Source organism: Mercenaria mercenaria, chromosome 3, assembly GCF_021730395.1.
Source record: "Mercenaria mercenaria strain notata chromosome 3, MADL_Memer_1, whole genome shotgun sequence".
NCBI classification, from domain to species: domain Eukaryota; kingdom Metazoa; phylum Mollusca; class Bivalvia; order Venerida; family Veneridae; genus Mercenaria; species Mercenaria mercenaria.
This window is the reverse complement of record NC_069363.1, coordinates 51,093,770-51,114,632: the sequence shown is the minus strand read 5'-3', so window position 1 is coordinate 51,114,632 and position 20,863 is coordinate 51,093,770. Positions and strand designations below refer to the sequence as shown.

The following is a 20,863-nucleotide window of genomic DNA, read 5'->3' as shown; positions in this document are numbered from 1 at the left end:
GCATTTTTGAAAGTTAAATTTATTTAAATAAGACGTTGTTTAAATTTAGCAACCGTATATTAATGTTAACTTTTAACGCATTAATGCATACGATTAATATGTCCGTCGTAATTTGAAAATTCTGATACAAAAGTAAGCAGTGGGTAGTAGACCGTACCCTAAAGTAAAGTTACAATTACTCTGCACAAATTTTAGAACCTTACACTAAATCATCTTTGCTCAAGGGAAGCAACCTGCTATTAGAATGTAAATTGTCGAGTGAACAGCGATTGTCAACCATAATGCAATGGAAGAGTATTATATCTATGTGACCTGCACTACAGGATAACATTGTCATGTATCACACAATCCTCATATTGTCTTCTTTGGTTCTCTCATATTTCTAGACATTTTTGTCATATACATTTATAATTATATAGGATGTTCAAAAAATCCGGAACCTAAAGTAAAGATTTAAAACTCATTCATTTCTCTATATAGATTAACAAAATTTTATTCTCATATACGAGCATTGCTACACTGTGTATCAAATATAGTTTACAATATGTGATGCTTTAGTACAGGAAATGATGTCATAATGTCTCGATAATGCTATTTCATGTAATTAATGCCGATATCATTTTTACGATGGCTTCCTCAGAAAAGAATTTAAATGATAAAACTGAATTAATGTTTTACAATGCGTACATTCTGCCTTTATTGCTATGCAACATTTTGGAAAAGATAGAAAATGCTTTATTTTTACAAATAAGGCATCAAAGATTATACTCAATTTAAAATGGACTGAAATGGAATCAGTTATGGTTATAAGGCTATGGAAAGCATTACATCTTCTTATGATTAATATAACTTCTTGCAATAAATTTATTAAGATATTGTTTGAGAGCATTATTTAAAATATTCCTTCTCATTTAAATTTAGTTTCAGTATATATGTGTATTAAATGTAGTATCTAAAGATATCAAAACATACTGCAGTCTTTGACAACACAATTAAAAATGTATACCTTATTAACAATCAAATGTATAATGCAAGTGATTATTTTACTTAGTGTCAGTAAATATGCATTCATTTCTTCAATAAAAGTCTAGATCGCTTCAAGTAAGGAATTGCCACGTGGATAAAACAAGAGTGATTAGTAAAGTGATTTATGTTGCCCAAATACATGTATATTCTGTACATAGGAAGTGTGAATGGCATGAATGAATAAACAGAAAACATAATTAAAGGAGATTTTTGCAGAAATAATAAGTTTAATTCATATGAGTATCTTATAGTATAACCAAGATTTCTTAAAATTTATCATATGAACAAATTTATGCAAAACAATCAGTGTAAAGAAGGAAAATAAAATGATATATATTCATTATATGAGTTATGTTTTTGCTGTAATTGCCGTCTGTCAATATATTGAAATGCTCTAGAAATTTTACCTTTCATTTATCCTTCATTCTTTCACTTGGGTTGCTTACTTTCGTTTTGCAGCTTTTGCTGGCGACAACGCATGAAGCTGGATGTTGTCGTAGGTTATATTCACAAGACAACAACCAGACATTACGTATTGTACCAATATTTTGATCTATCCTTCAATTTTGAAGTCGTTTTCCATGACAGAACTTTGTCAAAGTTTGTAAATGTATCCGAATTTCACGACTGATGTCAGTAATCCCTCAATTCCTTCATTTTAGTTTTCAGATGTTAAATTCCAATTTCATATTGAGTAGCAACCTTCATGAAGTAAATCTGCTGAGTAATTCAATTAATTTTGATGTAAAACAATGTATTTTAATGTTTTTATCTAGTACACCTGTTGCCTAGAATCTTATCCGCCATGTTTGTTTACACGGTGAATAGTTGCAAAGGGAGTAAATATTTTCATACCAAATTTTCGGCTATTTAAACTAAATCTTTTCCAGATAGCACTAGTTTGAGGTTTATATTTTATGTCTTTTAAATATTTTGTGTCTTTGCGTATTTTTCAGTCAGATAGATCCATTTAATCTTTCACCACAGTTTTCTGTGGTGTACCACAACTTTTCCGTGGACCACGACTTTTCTGTGGATGCCACAAATTTTCTGTGGTCACCACAATTTTTTCTGTGGAGCGTTCGTGAATATTTCACCATTTTTTGTGGCATGTTCAGTGACAGTATATAAGGGCTGCTCACCGTCATTCTGGAGCTCCAACATGAAAATTTTGGCTGCACACCGTATTTGGCCGTTCTTCGAAATTTGCAATATTTTGGCTTGAAATCAAAATTATAAAGGTGTGCACCATTTTTATTTGTTATATTTTGGCATTTTAAGGTTGTTTACGTAAAAGGAAGAATTATTTGATCTATTTAAATCATTTTGCAGAAATCAAACTTTGGCTCGAGAATCTGATAGATCATTCTGCTTTGCGACTATTCCTTTTTAGATTTTATTCAATGTTTGATAATTTATTTGTGAGAAACAATTAGAATCTATTAAAGATTTGTTAAATAATTAATAGAAACTTTTAATAGTCGTTTGTGGTATTTTAATAGTTTAAGTCTTAGAATTTTTTGTTAAGTCTTAAGTAGATATATTTTCTCAAAACTTAAATGTTGGAGTTCAACCAGAGAACATCTGCAAAGGCTGACCAGAAGCGATCTTAGTACCATTTACGTTGAGCAGTCAACAAAGATCAAGTAACTTAGCAGTCTACAGAGATCCGGTCACGTGTTAAATCCTTCAAAGCAAGTCACGCTGAGCAGTCAACTGAAGTCCAGTCACACCTAGCAACCTGCAGAAGTACGGTCAGGTTGAGCAGTCTACTGAAGTCCTGTCACACTTAGCAGCCTATAGAAGTACGGTCACATTGAGCAATCAGCTGAAGTCCTGTCACGTCTAGCGGTCAACAGAAGTCTAGTCACACCTAGCAGCCTATAAAAGTCCAGTCACGCCAAGCAATTTACAGGAGTCTGGTCTCAGCAGTCTACAGAGGTGCAGACACGTTAAGCAGCAGTGGTCAAGCCAAATTGGGCGGTTAAACGGTCACAGTCACGTCTACCAATTATATACATATATGCTCAATACCCGACCTTAAGGTTCAATCCGGTCCAATTCAGTGTAGTTCAGAACCACATCCAAGATCACGCCGAAGGGCTACAGTCCGGTAACCCTCATAGCATATTTGCCAGGCAGTGACTGATTACTGTTTTAGCATATAGGCTATATATACATATATAGACACAGAAATAATACAGAAGGCTCCTCCAAGGGGCAGGAGCGTAACAATATTATTCGTAAGAAGTTTAATGAAATTCTATTCAGTTGTTACAAAGTTACAAAAATGTTAAGCAAAATCAAAAAGGGGAGATAAATTAAAATGATTTAAGGATGTACGATCAATTTTTTCTACAATTAAGACTTTTTTCATACTCTGTGAGCTTGAAAAACATTTATTTCCAAGACAAATAAGAGCAGAGAAAAGCACAGGTAACCGCACTAGTTTTCATTTTATAGGGCATTTTCTTCACCCACTGTTGAAGTATTTCTGAAACTCAGTAAAACTGAAAAAATGGGGGTACTTTATAAAACATATAATATGATACCCCACTTAATTTGGTCGGGTTTTCAGGTCTTACAGATTACTATGAATACATGGTGATATCATTATTATAGAAACCTAAATGTCACATTCAAATTCTTTTGTACATGTTGACATAATTACCCCACCAACGTTTTTCAATGAAAAATAAAACGTATTTTCATCTACAAAAAAAATCTGGAGTTAAGATTTTAAAAATATTTTGCTGCATTAATGACATACAGGTATGCTTCAAAATGGAAAGAAATATATTGGGGTCACCATGCATCTACAAGATATATTTAGAAAAGATCCCTTCAAAACTGGTGAAAATTTATATGTTTAGTTATTTCTGTTTTAATATATACTTCCTAGATAATATAAAGTGCCATGTTGAAAACTTTTATTCCAGCTGTAGCTTATTATTTTATATATCATGCAGAATATATCAGAATCAATCCTGATCTAATTAAATAGAATTTCAAATAAACAGCCCTACCCCACTGTACATCTTACATTAATTTAAGGCAAATGCCGACCAACACTAAAGGCCAAAATTGTTTTCGCAACAAATAGAATCTGTTTGCTTAAATGGTACATTATAAGTCATATTACTTTTAAATTATTTAGCATTTATTTTGACATAAAGTTTGTTAGAAAGAAATGTTCGAAGAAACATTTTTCAGAATGGCGAATATCCTGAAAAAAAATCTTGTACATCTTTAATATTAAGATATTTGCCAAACTCATCGCATTTCATCTCTGAGTCATTTGTTTGATACGTTTATTCAATTTTCCTTGAAATTCCATACAGTATTTGCATTTATTTTTACAAAAACAGGGGGAAATGATTTATTTATTACAATCGTGATATTGTGCTCAAATTCGCCTAATAATAATGAATTTCTAATAGTGTTGATCAGGTACCTTGAGATTTTTCCTAAAGAAAAATTAGCATAATCAAACACCGAGCAGGTTCTGACAAGTTCACTTCATAGTAAACTCTTTCCATTACTTTGGAATAGATCCTTTGAAAACTGTAATAGAAGTTTTTCTATTTATTCCTTCATTACTATCGCTCATTTTGTACACTTTCTTAGGGCAATAACTCCTTAGCTGGGGCTTGAACATGTACGTCATGACAGTATCCGTTAGTTCTGTTATATGCCCTCACTCGAATATACTCGAAGAGCATAAAACTAAAACAATATGGTTATGAAAACAATATATTCAGAGCAGCAATTTGCATTAGCCCTTTGGTGAAATAAATATAATGAGAATTAAACACTATGAAGCATAACTGGAGCTTTAGGTTCACATTCTTAGAGAAGATTATTGGATGGACAAATACTTATATGATCAAGGTCAGGTCAGTGTAATTTAACATAACATAATCATACAAATCAACATCTGGCTTACTCTAAACAGTCTATCGACAACAGAGATATCTCTTTTGTTATCTGATCAACCACTTTTACCACGATTTCAGTTCCACCAAAAAGGAATTTTGTATCCAACGGTCTGTCTCTCCCAAGAGAAGTATCTTTGATCGGTATCGACAGAACGCCTAATTTGAAACAGCATTTTTCTGTCACAAGAATAGGATTAGGAGATTCAGAAGCGTAAACATGAAAGCCTACTTCCGTTTGATCATCATATCTTGGACAATAAGTACCAGTCATTAGTTCCTCTCCCAAATGTATGGTGTCACCACTTCTTACATGTATCTGAAACAGGTCTTCACAGCGCATTATACCATCCTTTCCTACTGTTGTGGATGTTGGCGGATGTTTGCATTTGTTTTCAGATGATCGGTGACTTCTTCGTAAACCATAAGTATATCGGCATACTCTCTCCGCAATGGATGTTGGACAGTGGCCAAATATAACTGCTCCTTTCAAAACAACCAGACTTGACCCTTCCGGAACGATAATTCTGAAACCTTTAAAAGCATCTCGAACAGCTTCTTGTAGAATTATAGATTCGGAAAATCCACCTACCATCAGTATTGTTGAACAATTCTGACATGTTTCTTCCTGTAGAAGTGATTTCGTATGTTGAATGATTCTTGAAACAGTCTCCTCGAATAGTTCTTTGAATAGAACAGGATCCACTCTTAGCTTGCCGCTGACATATTGTATCTTCTCTTTAAATACTGGCTCGGCGATGATTTCCTTCAGCTGTTTCTTACGTATTTCTTGAACCAATTCATTCAGCGAAGGAGGAATGCGGATAGTTATCTTAGTAGTGTCATCAGGAGTAAGATCCCTTTTCTTTATCTCAAATGCTCGTAGCATATCAACGTAATCATCTAAATGTTGATCTTTAAACGTCTTCATTACATCGGGACCTGAGTACACCAGATAAAGATAATTTTACACGGATTGTAGTCAAAAGTCATGGAGACCTACCTTCCCGATAAAAATGTTCAGTTAACAATTTGCATATGAGAACGTCAGGCACATATATCTAGAATTTTAATATATAGTCAAGTATATTGTGATTGTGATCTTGTGCCGAGTCTTTTCATTGTCAAGTATATATATTTATATATAGTCAAGTATATATATACAACTTAGCTATATATAAATATATTATACAATGAAAAGACTCGGCACAAGATCACAAGATGGAAGTTTATAAATTAAGTAAATAAAACGACTATATTTATTAGAGGATATCTTTATATCAGAATCGCTTAAAAGCGGAAGTTGACATATCGTCTGTAAGGGCTGTAGCCTTTTCACTTGATTTATGTAGTAATGGATCTTGAAAGCACCATTATTGAATTAAGGTCATGGAAGAATAATTGTCTATCTTTTAATCGAGCAGCGTTATAGTCTGCATAAATTTTGACATGGCGTTTTATTTACGCCAAGTGAAAAACGTATGCCTAGACTTTTTTTTCTTTAAAAATAATTATGAATAAATAGCTTTACAGCAATGATAGGCAGAAAAGAAACAACCAAACAGATGCAAATTTTCCATTCTGACTTAAAGACTTCATTTTTTTCTATTAATACAAATACTTCAGCAGTCGAATGTGAAATTTATTTCCCTGATTATCTTATATAAGGGGAATTCCCCTTAGAAATCGAACCAAAGGTGAAAATGAAGTAAATCAGTTGTAAAAGATATCATGATCAAACAAAATATGTATTATTTTACGGTAAGTCATCTTGAATAACCTACCGACTATAGATTTTAAGAGTTTTTCATACTCGTCATCGATCCTCGTTCCTCCCCAAGCGCCACCGCTTGCTTTGTGTATCTCTCTGAGTTTGTCATCGACGATAACCTGATGAAACGTTATGTCCACTGTACCACCTGAAAACATTAAGTAACTATGTTTTCATTCTTCCCCTTGTAGTAGTCGGTGTTCCCGTACAAGAAACGCTTAGATGTCACATGCTTCGGATTGACTTAAATTACTTTTACATTTTACAATAAAGCTTTACACCCTTAAATTAATATAATTTATTATTTTTAGATTCAAATAAGACTTAATTTCTTTGTTTATATAAATCATAAGCAAACAAAGTGATTAGGTGAATTCTACCCAGTTTTCGTTACAAAAGAAAATACTATATTCAATTACGCAGTAAATTTGTAGACAAAAAGTAGCGTGGCTTTATATTATTAGCGTTATTCATAGTTGAAAACTGTGACGTACATGTACACTAATGTTGTTTTATTGTCGAGCCCGCTTGCGATGATTTCGATATAGTCATCACTTTTGGCGGGTCGGTGTATGTGCGTGTGTGCGTCCGTGCCCGTCAGAGTTTGTCCGGACCATAACTTTGACATGCATGGACCAATCTTGTTTATATTTGACATGAATGTTTACCTCAATGAGGAGGAGTGTCATGCGCAAACCCTATGTTCCAATCTCAAAGGTCATAGCTGGAGATCAAAGGTCAAATTGAAGTTTGTCCGGACCATAACTTTGACATGCATGGATTAATTTTGTTTATATCTGGCATGAATGTTTTCCTCAATGAGAAGGAGTGTCATGCGCAAACCCCATGTTCCTATCTCAAAGGTCAAGGTCACAGTTTGAGGTCAAAGGTCAAATTGATGTTTGTCCGGAGCATTTCTTCTACATGCATGGTGGGATTTTGATGGCATGAATATTTACCATAATGAGTGTCATGCGCAAAAACCAGATCCCTAGGTCTAAGGTCAAGGTCACACTTAGAGGCCAAAGGTGGGCATGCAGAATGTATTTCTAGTTTTAATATCATATACTGTGAAATCATTAATATTCGTGGGGGACTAATTTTCGTGGATTTCGTGGTTGAGTCAATCCACGAAATTTAATCCCAACGAACAAGTAAAATTCCCATTCATTTTATGTTCAAAAGTTGAAATCCACGAATTCATATCCCCACGAAATTGCCGTTTTGACCAAAACCACGAAATTTCAAGTCCACGAAATTAAATGATTTCACAGTACCATTTTCATGTCTTTGCTAACTTATCATATAAGTGTTTGAAAAGTGGTGTGGCATGTTTTTGTCATTGCGAAGTTATGTTGTTCTGGTTTTAAACCGTACAATAGTATAGTTTCCGAGCGTGAAAACATATTTCGTCACGTGGGAATTTATCAGTTTCATCTGATCCGCAATTAGTTTTTGTTACATGTTCTGTATACTTATTCTAAATATTGAGGTCATATTTTTGATATATTTATATGAAATTTCATATTCAACTTTATCTTTAAGACCACAGTAGAAACGCTCTATCTATAATTCACTTTATGTAAGGGGGTCCGTGGTTTGCAGTATATTACTGAGCTATTGACTTGTATTTATCTACGATCTGAAATAAGATACAAATTAAGAAATAGAAACCTGCAAAATTTCTTTAATCATTTCTTCGTATGCTCTTATTTATGTTTTCAGGATTATAAACATTTAGAAGGATATGAATTAACTTGACATACCAATCATAAATGAGACTCTTTTGGTTTGATTGAAAAACATCTGTTCGTAGACATTAAAATTAGAGGGTCAGTTTCACATTGTTTACAGAAAAATTATTTGCGCTCATACATTATATCCATTGCAAGTTGATTTTGACGTTTTAACCGCCATATTTTAAGTATAAAGTTTAATCAAATCTGTATAGAAAATTAAATTGTGTCATTTATAACAAAAGCAACGAATATGAATGTTATTTCTATTTCATATCATTTATGCGTTAAATTGACCTTTTCAGACATTGTAACTTAGGCATAGTACCTAATTTAAAGAACATTTAAAAAATGGAATAAAAATGTATATATTGTTATATATGATCTAATTGCATGATACAACAACTTTTGTTTTCAATGTTCTGTCTTCAGAAAGGGAATAATGTTCAAAAGATGATCAACAACAAATAGTCCTACTTGTGTAAAGGGAAGGTAACTGTGTACTAAATATTGGTTACTTAAGACAGTACTAGTTATCTCCCTTATCAATTTGCATATAAGGTGTCAGAATTGACCCTAACTTGACCTATGGTCTGTTTCATCTAGCAATAAGAAAACACTATGTTCTTAAATATTTATTTAATTCTGTTTATATGAAATATAATGATTTATATAATGTTTTATGAATATAGTACAAGTACATAAGTTCACCAAAAATAAGCCAACCAATTTCTAGGAAAAGGCAATTTCATAGTAACAGAGAAAATCAAAAGGTACTGGACAGAGTTCAAATAATGCCTTATAGTACTATACTTCTTAATGTTTGAACCAGTAGCCTGTATTGTGATAAAAATCTAAAATATGAAACGTTCGACTTGTACAGTGGTTTCTAAAGTAACCATGCCACTATCAAAGTTGACAGGGAACTTATGGAAATAAACCTGCAAAGTTTCGTGAAGACTAATCAATAATATATTGCCCAGACAAACAAATCAGGACGGACACATGCACACCATTTGGACAACTAAGTCTTCACTTCCGCAAACTGGCACAACAAAAAGTAACAACAATATAAAACACTGAAGACATATACATGACAAAGGCAAACATTTCATAGAACTTTCTGCTTTTATGATGCTTAATGAGGTAACAAGGGCAATAATTTTGTAAAAAAGCCAAAGGCAGTTATGGAACCAGTGAATTTAATGTCCAATTATTACAGTTTCAAGTGTAAGAAGTTTGATACATTTTTCATTAGCAAACGGGAAGGTGTTTTAGGTATTTCTATGACCAAACATGTTTCCTATCTATGTATCCCTTTAGCTATGGGGCTATTTTGTGCAGCAAAACGGAAAGTGACGGCAATATGCAAAAATATGCTTGGTACTGATCACTCCTGTGAAGTTTCATCAAAATCTGTTCAGTAGTTTGACCTGTGAAAGCCGATAATATTTTTCTATTTTTTGCTCTGGCTGTAATTTAGTGCAGCGAAACGGAACATGCAAGCGATATGCACAACTCTACGCTTGGTACTGATCAGTCCTGTGAAGTTTCATCGAAATCTGGCCAGCAGTTTGTCCTGTAAAAGCAGGACAGGCTTAATATGGACAGACGAGAAGGCAAAAACAATACGCCTCCCCACCTTTGGATGAGACATAATTCTGAGATAAAAGCTTACATACAACACTTTACAAAATCGGGATGCTAAAACACCCATTCTTCAGTGAAACTAAAAAGGACCAAACACGAGTAATATGAATCCGGAGGAGTTATAGACCATGGCACTTACGATAAACAAATGTTTTAAGACTGAAGAAAATGCATTGATTATTTCAAAAATTTCAGTTGTGTTTTAGTTCAATATAAACTTTGTCATACTAATATGATATTGCAATCATAATGACCCGTCACTTTTTAGATTTATAAAAGAGAAAAACAATTTATGCCAACCTTAAACTTACAACTTTAAAAACAAGACACAATATTTTGAAAATTATAACAGTGTAATGTTCACATATTCTCAGTTTCTGAATCACATTTACATGCACGACTGGACAGGACTTGCTGCTCTCTACATGTCTGGCCTACAATAACAGCAAATATGTAACAAAATTGATTCAGTAGGCTCCTCTATACTAAACTGTGCAAGTTGCTGACACTGATCTTGAACCATAGCTGAATGGTGACACTGAAGATTTCATAGACATACCTGAAGAAACAAATGCATAATGTAGTAACTCTGTATTCGACATGTCTGCAGCATTTAATATTCAAAATATGTATATTTCTCAATATAAGGTAGAATAAAAGTCAAACTGTTACTTGTAAAATAAAACCTAAATATATCTTATGCATAAGACCCATTTTAGTAGAATATATCAAGAGGCGATTACTGACCCTAAGTCACTAAACTGACCTTTACTATTTGACCTAAAATATATGTATGACACACTGAAAGATAAATAGTAACACTAGAAAATGCTTTTGTGAAAAAGCGCATGTCTCCCCCAATGCAAAGTCCTATAGGCAAGAAGTCAATAGGGGTCAGGAGCCAAAGTCAAAGAGACACTGATGGTTGGCTGCAATAGGGATCATCAACTTGGCATGTCCAGTCATCCCGCTAAATTTCAACACTCTTGGCCTAGTGGTTCTCAAGTCACTGTTCAGGCTCCTGTGACCTTGGCCTTTGATCAAGTGACCTCGAAATAAATAAGGGGTCATCTACTCTGCATGTCCAATCATCCTATTAAGTTTCAACATTGTAGGTCAAGTGGTTCTCAAGTTATTTCCAAAAAATGATTTTACATGAACAGGCCACTGTGACCTTGACCTTTAATAGACTGACCCCAAAATCAATAGGGGCCATCTAGTCTGCATGTTCAATCATCCTATGAAGTTTCAACATTCTGGGTGAAGTGGTTCTCAAGTTACTGACCAGAAATGGTTTTCAATGTTCAGGCCCTTGTGACCTTGACCTTTCAGAGTGACCCCAAAATCGTTAGGGGTCATCTACTCTGCATGACCAATCATCCTATTAAGTTTCAACATTCTGGGTCAAGTGGTTCTCAAGTTACTGACTGGAAATGGTTTTCAATGTTCAGGCCCCTGTGACCTTGACCTTTAATGGAGTGACCCCAAAATCGATAGGGGTCATTTACTTTGCATGTACAATCATCCTATGAAGTTTCAACATTCTGGGTCAATTGGTTCTCTAGTTATTGATCGGAAATGGTTTTCCATGTTCAGGCCCCTGTGACCTTGACCTTTGATGGAGTGACCCTAAAATCAATAGGAGTCATCTACTCTTTATGACCAATCATCCTATGAAGTTTCAATATTCTGGGTCAAGTGGTTCTCTAGTTATTGATCGGAAATGGTTTTCAATGTTCAGGCCCCTGTGACCTTGACCTTTGACGGAGTGACCCCAAAATCGATAGGGGTCATCTACACTTCATGACCAATTATCCTATGAAGTTTCAACATTCTGGGTCAAGTGGTTCTCTAGTTATTGATTGGAAATGGTTTTCCATGTTCAGGCCCCTGTGACCTTGACCTTTGACGGAGTGACCCCAAAATCAATAGGGATCATCTACTTTTCATGACCAATCATCCTATGAAGTTTCAACATTCTGGGTCAAGTGGTTCTCTAGTTATTGATCGGAAATGGTTTTCAATGTTCAGGCCCCTGTGACCTTGACCTTTGACGGAGTGACCCCAAAAACAATAGGGGTCGTCTACTCCAGCAGCCCTACAACCCTATGAAGTTTGAAGGCTCTAGGTCAAATGGTTCTCCAGTTATTGCTCGGAAATGAAGTGTGACGTACGGACGGACGGACGGACGGAAGGACGGAAGGACGGACGGACGGACGGACAGGGCAAAAACAATATGTCTCCTGGGGAGACATAATTAGTGTTTGATATATAAAATACAACAGTTAAAGTGCCCCCATTTTAACAAATTTGAATAAAGACCTTTGGGCCAAGTTTAATAAAGATCCGCCAAGCAATTAAAGAGGAAAAGTCATATAGATATATTTCTAATTATAGATCTACATGAAAGCAATACTGGAACATTCAAGTCCATTTTTTATAGAAAGAAGAAGGTTATGCGTGCCCTAGATTTTCACAAGGGTATACATCTAACTCAATGTTTACCAATGAAAAAAACTGCAGAGAAAACCCGTGGGATATTTATCAGGCCAATATTCAGACTTATCAAACGATAATACAATTTTTCTAATTTCTGTCTCAAATGGCTTTCCTATATTTGTTTCTTTTGTTACCAGTTCCCTTTGAACTAGTGACTTGCAGTATGCACTCTGCATTTTAACAACTGGTGTTAATTTTATGAAAATCCTTCAAAAAATGTAGAAGATATAAAGTGGACAGATAGACATGTGTGACTCCAATATAGTCTGCATATATTTTGTATTTTGGAATATTATGATGTCAGGCTACATTTTATACTATATCTTAAATTCCTTTTAAAATAACACACCTTATATTTGACACTTCATATTTTATATCTTACATTTACCTTTTTAAGCTTACAACAATAAAATTGTGTTTACCCTTTTAATTAATTTCAGGAGAAAATTGTAAGATATTTGGAAAGTTACATTCATAAGTCTGTAAATATTTGGTACTGTATAATTTCTTACTGCAAGTGTAAAGTTTATATCATACTTAACCACTGGTCTCATGGGAAACAAACTTTACACAAGCCTCTAGAAGTGATATATACCAAATCAATAACTGAATTACATTGTAACTATTTGAATATTGTAAACAATTACCTGAAGGTATCAATATCTGTGTTTAATTAAACCATACAGAATAACACTGGCATTCCCATCATATGAATCCACAGAACATTTTACACTGAAATAAAGAAACAACTTCCTACAAATTTTGTACTTCCATTACAGAAAAATACAGACTTAACATTAAATTAGGACTCTAATCCACTGAAAACATCAAGTGACAGATATCAAGAAAACATTGCATTAACAAGATATTTAAACAAAATGTTTATTTCTATAGTGTGTTTAAAACTTTGAAACATGATTGAGTGGCTGACAATAGTAGTTCTTTTATCCCTGTATCATTTCAAGGGCTATGATTTAAGAACTCTGAATAGATATCTTTACCTAAGTCAAAATTTCTTAATTCAAAATAGTTGGCTGTACCATCCTACATGAAACTTACATAATATCATTTTAATTAAATTTACACTGTGTATCTGTTAAGGGAATGCTATTTTAATAACTGGCATTAAATTACCTTTTAAATGTTAAACCTATTATAGAGTATCATTTGTACATCATTGTACCACTAGACCATCTTCCACTTCTGTCAACCTGACTAGACATGTAGGACAGCCTGAAATATATAAGTAATAAAATCTGTGAAAAGACTCATCATGCAAAAACCATAACACCATCTTTATAAAATCACTTTAACACCTTGATCTTAAAAAATATTATTATTTCAAATTATTATTATCCATAAAAGTATAATGTATCCCATCTATAATTATTACATGACTCCTTATGTAATTTACCAGTTCATAGTTTAGAATGGCTTCCAGCCTAAATCCATAAGCTGAAGAAAAATAAATTGTGAAAGTTTATTTATGGTGTCATTTAAAAGAATGGCCTGCCTGTTAATTGTCAACTGTTTTCTCTTTTGAATACTGATAGGCAAGCCATTCAATAATTGCATTTTATCAAATGCTGCCTTACATAGATCAACTGTCAATAGCTTGTGTTAATTAGATGTCACTGACTTGTCTATTCTCAACATCATAAAGAGAGATAAAACTACAAATGAATTGTAAAACATTGTATGTGATAGCCTTCCATCCTGTATAAATTGCCTTTAAAAAGAAATTACATAGAAGCATTATCTCATTGTTTTGACCGTCCTTGCTCTATGTAACTTTTCAAGCTTCTGCAGCCACTGTAATGTGTCATTTGTTCGCTTATACTTCTGTCTGAAATGGGGTAATTATAATACTTCAATAACTAATAATAAATATAGATATCATGTTATTCTATTCGTACACTTTGCAACAGGTTTTTTTAAATTAATTATAATTCAATTACATTCTGGTCTGACTACAGCTAAAATACATAGAACAGACTATAAGCTATTATAAGGTCAAAGGTCATTCTAAATGGAAAAATCGGTAAACTTAGGCCCAGTTAATCACAGATGCTTTAAATAAGCTGTCATTTCACACAAAAATTTGCTATAGGATTATGTATCTACAAACAAAAAACAAGAAAAAACAAAATAATAGAAAGAACATATTTGGGCATTTAAAAAAGCGACAATGAAAGTGAAAGTAGAAAGTCAATATTTTCTTATTGACTTTTCTTTCATAATTTCCATTTAAAGCGTAATACTTTACTTTCATACTGTATTGAATAATCCATAAACATTATACTTACCGTTTAAATGCATGACAAATCCTCATGGTACCCGTAACTTTATAATTTGTTGATAACCTCTCAGTTTTAGGCCGTTTTCACGTGAAATACGAAACCGGTGTTGACATAAATGTTCTACTTCCGGTGGTATTCGATTGCGTAAAATGGCTCTAGTACTATGTCTACATTGTTGTGTTCTCAGTCTAATTTATAAGATATGTGATAAAACTAAATTACTTAAGCACAGAGAAACGATAAATAAAGTTAAATGTCATAAGCAAGCAATAATTTCATTGTAAGGAGTACTGCTCAAAACAGGCAAACTATTAATGATTTCAAATTACATGAATCACTGTGTAAGCTTCTGTCAGGTTAATTTCTTTTATGTTCACTGCTTCAAAAGCATTACATATGGTTTAACATTAATTGTTACACCATAAATATACGCCCGCCCGCTTAGCTTAGTAGGGAGAGCACAGATCTATGGATCGCTTGGTCGTGAGTTCGAGCCCTGGCCGAGGCGTACGTTCTCCGTGACGATTTCATAAATGACATTGTGTCTGACATCATTCTGCCACCTCTGATTCATGTGAAAGTTCTCCTTGACGATTTCATAAAACACATTAGAAAAAATGTTGAAAGTTGGCAGTTTAAACGGGCATAAACTATACATAGTGACCGATTTTACAAGGTATTTTACTATTTTTAGCTCACCTGAGCACGAAGTGCTCAAAGGTGAGCTTTTGTGATCGCCCTGTGTCCGTCGTCCGTCGTCGTCCGTCGTCAACAATTTGACTGTTAACACTCTAAAGGTCACAATTTTAGCCCAATCTGAATGAAACTTGGTCAGAATGTTACTTTCTATAAAATCTTGGACGAGTTTGATATTGGGTCATCTGGGGTCAAAAACTAGGTCACCAGGTCAAATCAAAGGAAAAGCCTGTTAACAGTCTAGAGGTCACAATTTTGGCCGAATCTTAATGAAAATTGGTTAGAATGTTACTCTCTATAAAATCTTGGACAAATTCTATATTAGGTCATCTGGAGTCAAAAACTAGGTCACCAGGTCAAATCAAAGGAAAAGCTTGTTAACACTCTAGAGGTCACAATTTGGCCCAATCTTGATGAAACTTGGTCAGAATGTTACCCTCAATAAAATATTGGACGAGTTTGATATTGGGTTATCAAGGGTCAAAAACTAGGTCACCAGGTCAAATCAAAGGAAAAGCTAGTTAACACTCTAGAGGTCACAATTTTGGCCCAATCTTACTGAAACTTGGTCAGAATGTTACCCGTAAAAAAATCTTAGAAAAGTTAGATATTGGGTTATCTGGGGTCAAAAACTAGGTCACCTGGTCAAATCAAAGGAAAAGCTTGTTAATATTCTAGAGGTCACAATTTTAGTCCAATCTTAATGAAACTTGGTTAGAGTATTACCCTTAATAAAATCTTGGACGAGTTCGATATTGGGTCATCTGGGATCAAAAACTAGGTCACAAGGTCAGATCAAAGGAAAAGCTTGTTAACACTGTAGAGGCCACATTTATAATTGTATCTTCCTGAAACATGGTCAGAATTTTAATCTTGATGATTTCAAGGTCCAGTTTGAATCTGGGTCATGTAGGATCAAAAACTAGGTCACCAGGTTGAATCAAAGGAAAAGCTAGTTAACACTGTAGAGGCCACATTTATGACCATATCTTAATGATACTTGGTCAGAATGTTAATCTTGATGATCTTAAGGTCAGTAGGTCAGGTGAGCGATACAGGGCCTTCATGGCCCTCTTGTTTAATGAAGCCATTTTACCCAGGTTTTTGTGAATCACGTCATATTACGCGTATTATCTCGTGAATAGAATCAATTAAAATATTATACCACCAATGATATTTATACAATAATAAATATTTGGCTTTAAACTCCTCTAAATACTAATGCTTTTAGATCAATGGTTGCCTGTAACAGCCTTACCTCCAGCATCAAGAACCATGTACTTTGTTCCTGCTCTCATGGACGCCAATGAAGACTGTTCCTTATTTACAGGAAGGTGTCTACAGAAAACAGAAGCAGCTTCTGGTTCCAAAGCAAGCGTCAGGTTCTCTTTAAGGATACCAGCCTAAAACGATTCCAGTTAAATATTACATTATCATCACTGAGTCTCTTGTCACAGAAGTTTCTTTAATGTTTTTGGAAGTTGTTTATTCAGGTGGTATTCATATTGTATTAATCTTACCAAGATATTATATGAAAAGAACATTCTACAGCTTCAACGTAAGGCTATTGTATAACCTCAGATATTAAGAACTGTATACAATCCTGCTGAACACATTTCACCTTCTGACTATTTTCTGTTAAATATCTTCAAACGTAAAAGCAAGAAGCCGATGGCAACACTGGAATATAGTTTGCTTCGAAGCTTTAAATTAGGGTAGTTCTGCAAGTTTGATAAACTGGAAGTCATGGCGTAGTGTCATTTATCCATTATAGAACAAATCCTGCAACCAGTATATGGAAAAGAAAATTATCCTACATACATCTATAAAAGGCGGTTATAAAAATGTCAATATTTCCTTCCTCATAAAGGTAAAAAATATAAAAATACCAATACATGTCAAGGTTGACTGAATGCAAGAATCGAACATCTACACAATACCTTAATATCAACAAAAGGAAGATTATCATTCCAGAAAACACTAAACACTTGTCTACACTTTTATCAATTACTTATATTTTGTTTCGAAAGTATGAGATTATAGTTCGACCGCGTGTTTTGAGCTGTGACGTAATGATACACTTTATATCGGTTATATCGATATTTTGTCCATACCTGGCTGAAAATATCTATAGAGTAAGTTGATATGTCTGTTTTCTTTACCATGAATTTGATTATATCGCTTGCGCAATTGGTAGAGCGTAAAGAACCGTGAGGTGCGGGTTCAATCCCAGATTACGGCCGTATTTTTTCTCTAGTATACATTATTTTTATTTCATTTCAGTGAAGAATCTTTGAAGACGCTTTTTAAAACCCATTTGATATATTTTAATAATAATGTTTGGTTTATTATTTTTTAGCTCACCAGAGCCAAAGGCTCAGGGTGAGCTATTCTGATCAGTCACCGTCCGGCGTCCGGCGTCCGTTGTCCGTCGGTCACTTGATTTTATATAGGAAAATCTTAAAAAAAACTTCTTCTCAAAAACCAGAAGGCCTAAAGCTTAGATATTTGGTGTGAAGCATTGCCCAGTGGATCTCTACCCAGTTTGTTCAAATCATGACCCCCTGGGTCAAAATGACCCCGCCCCATGGGGTTACTTGATTAACATAGAAAAATCTTCAAAATTTTCTAAAAGTAAACCAGAAGGCCTAGAGCTTAGATATTTGACATGTAGCATTGCCTGGTGGACCTCTACAAAATTTGTTCAAATCTTGATCCCCAGGGTCAAATTGTCCCAGCCCCAGGGGTTACTTGATTGTACATAGGGAAATCTTCATAAATTTGCTAAAAAAGATGTAAACCTCGAAAAGCAAGTTTTTTAAGCCAACGTCATATCCTTTGGGCCATACATTCGTTTACATTCATTGATAACTTATACCGCTTTAATATGTATTACATGTATGTTCCTACCCTCTTTTGAGGGATCAACTGTCCTGCATAAATTAGTCACGGCTCAAAAACGTTGTCGACCTATAGTATTGAAAGTTTAAGACCCACCACGACCTAGTGATCTGCTTTTTCCTCCCACATGAACTTCGTGCAAATCATTCAGATAATACTGGTATAATACAGTTTAGGCCCTCCCTGAATTAAAGTATTTTACAACTTCATCTGCAAACTTATTTAGTCATTCTCTTTTAAGTATAGTTTTATAAACATAGAATAATAACTATCGTACACTGTACAAACAAAGTGTGGTCCAAACTCACCTTAAAACATCAAGTACTGTGCATACTACTACATTAATTTAACAATATATTTAGACATTAAACACATTGTCTTGGCCTTATGTATGTCACTGTCAATTTGTAACTAGATACTTGTTATTTCTCATTTTCTTCATGCAAAGCGTGTATAATTACCATTATGGAAATACAAAACAATAAGTTATTTTGTGGTGCCTCTTTAAGTGTGCAGCTACAGAACAGAAGTTTGAAGCTACGGTACATCTAATATGTGATTTTTTTTATACCGTCATGGCTGATTCTCTCATAAATTGCTTCGCGACATCATTCCAAATAGCAGGTACTGTCAGGACCCAGCGGATATCATTGTCGGTAACCGCGTCAGCAAGTTGTCTATTGCATTCAGTCAAAAGATCTTCTTTCAAGAATTTGATTATCATTGAAAATACCCTTTTCGCAGGCAACTGCTTGCCACATGCATCTTCAATATTAGCATTTCGACTTATTTTCTACAATATAGCAAAATTTAACTTCAATATATGACCAGCATCCCATATAATCTGTAATATTTCTTATAAACATGTTAAGGGAGTGTTACATACGTTAACAGATGGACTTTTATTTTCTTAAAGAATATACTAAATTTAAAATGAAAAATAATTACACTTTTATTAGGACGGTATCAGACGTTTTTAAGGGAAACGTTACTTTCGTAAGAACAGAGCTCAGTTCCATCGACAATGCGTTTGAACTGTAGTATCCAAATTATCTTTTCTTAAATACGTTTAAGGTTAAAAGCTCACAATTTTGTCGAAAAGCATCATCTTAAATCTTTTGAAAAAGAACCATTCTCCATGCTTCTCCTCAGCAGCCAAATCAGCATACTTGCTCTCTGCTGTGTATCCAAACGAGTCAAATGTCTTCCCATCTGGTTTAATTAACACACACGTAGGAGCTGTAAGAAAAAATAAAATTTTGCAATGTCAAATATCCATTGCGTTGAAGATCTTGTTATTATTTTCTAATTAAACATTTCTCAACTGCACCTTATGACGAATTAGTAAATACTACTATACTTATAAATTGTTCTAGTCTTTAAAGTTTTATATGAGAGCAAAATTTACACAGCGTCTACAATTTGATTAAAAAACCTTTCGAGGAAATAAGTTGATCTCCATGCCAGTTCTTCGCTGTTATCTTTGTTGGATCACGTTCGAAGTCATATTTAAATGAAAACGCCCAGCCGGAATAAGTTGTTCCAAAATCTATAGCAGCTACAAGCAGTGAACTCATTACGTCGTGCTGTTCGGTAACTTCTTGACGTGTCTGAAATAAATTTTACACTATATCATAGTCATACGTGTTGAGTACATTGGTGTGGTTGTTCCTTAAGCTTACTTTATTGGCCCTTACGTCAGAGACTATTTTAGTTGTAAAGACTGTTATGTTGTTGTTAGTGCTTTGCTCAGGGCAGAAACTATTTTAATTGTGCTGTTAAATTATTGAGCTCTTTTTTTTATTTAGAACTTATCACAGTTAAAAACGGGCCGCAAATATTGTGAAAATATCTATTTCAAAGATTTCAAACCCTCTATAGTTCCTTTAAAATTGTTAAGCTTACTTTAAATAATATGTCAGGCAGATTTGTGTAATGTTGTCCCCTATTCCATTTATATTAAATACATGTATAGTACTATTATGATGATGTTCATTCGAAATGCATCTTTTAAGCGTTCCTTCTTTTTTTCTGAGCACACTAGTGACATATTGCCACGGTGGTTCGTTAGGTTCGTTATGTGCTGAGTTTGGAAAAAAAGTGCAATTATTGGCTTGTGTTTCTCTTAATCTGCCTTCTAAAAAAGAATAGAAACATACGTATATGGTTTGTCAGACTTGCTTTCACGTATCAATTAACGTGTATATATTTGTGTAATATACAATGCCTTCTAAAGCAAGCATGTGTTCAAGGGACGATCCTGACATACGTAACTTGTTTCCAAATTAAACTTAACAGCTTGTGTTCTTAAAGGTTTAAACCACCTAATAAAGGCTGAGTTATTTTTTT

General features: G+C 34.0%; 1 protein-coding gene and 1 long non-coding RNA gene across 2 annotated transcripts; both read right to left on the bottom strand.

Moving 5' to 3' along the window:
* Positions 1–4,882: 4,882 nt before the first annotated feature.
* On the bottom strand, positions 4,883–20,249 carry LOC128556037 (heat shock 70 kDa protein 12B-like). Its single transcript, XM_053539937.1, has 6 exons — positions 19,950–20,249; positions 19,602–19,753; positions 19,086–19,307; positions 16,872–17,016; positions 6,746–6,880; positions 4,883–5,903 (listed from the first exon to the last, which is right to left on the bottom strand). Exons 1-6 carry the CDS (start codon positions 20,089–20,091, stop codon positions 4,969–4,971), a joined length of 1,731 nt encoding a protein of 576 aa, XP_053395912.1. The 5' UTR covers positions 20,092–20,249; the 3' UTR covers positions 4,883–4,968.
* LOC123554289 (uncharacterized) lies at positions 10,353–15,065 on the bottom strand. Its single transcript, XR_008370404.1, has 4 exons — positions 14,924–15,065; positions 13,752–13,850; positions 13,265–13,349; positions 10,353–10,677 (listed from the first exon to the last, which is right to left on the bottom strand). It is a non-coding gene; the product is annotated as an uncharacterized LOC123554289 (long non-coding RNA).
* Positions 20,250–20,863: the final 614 nt, after the last annotated feature.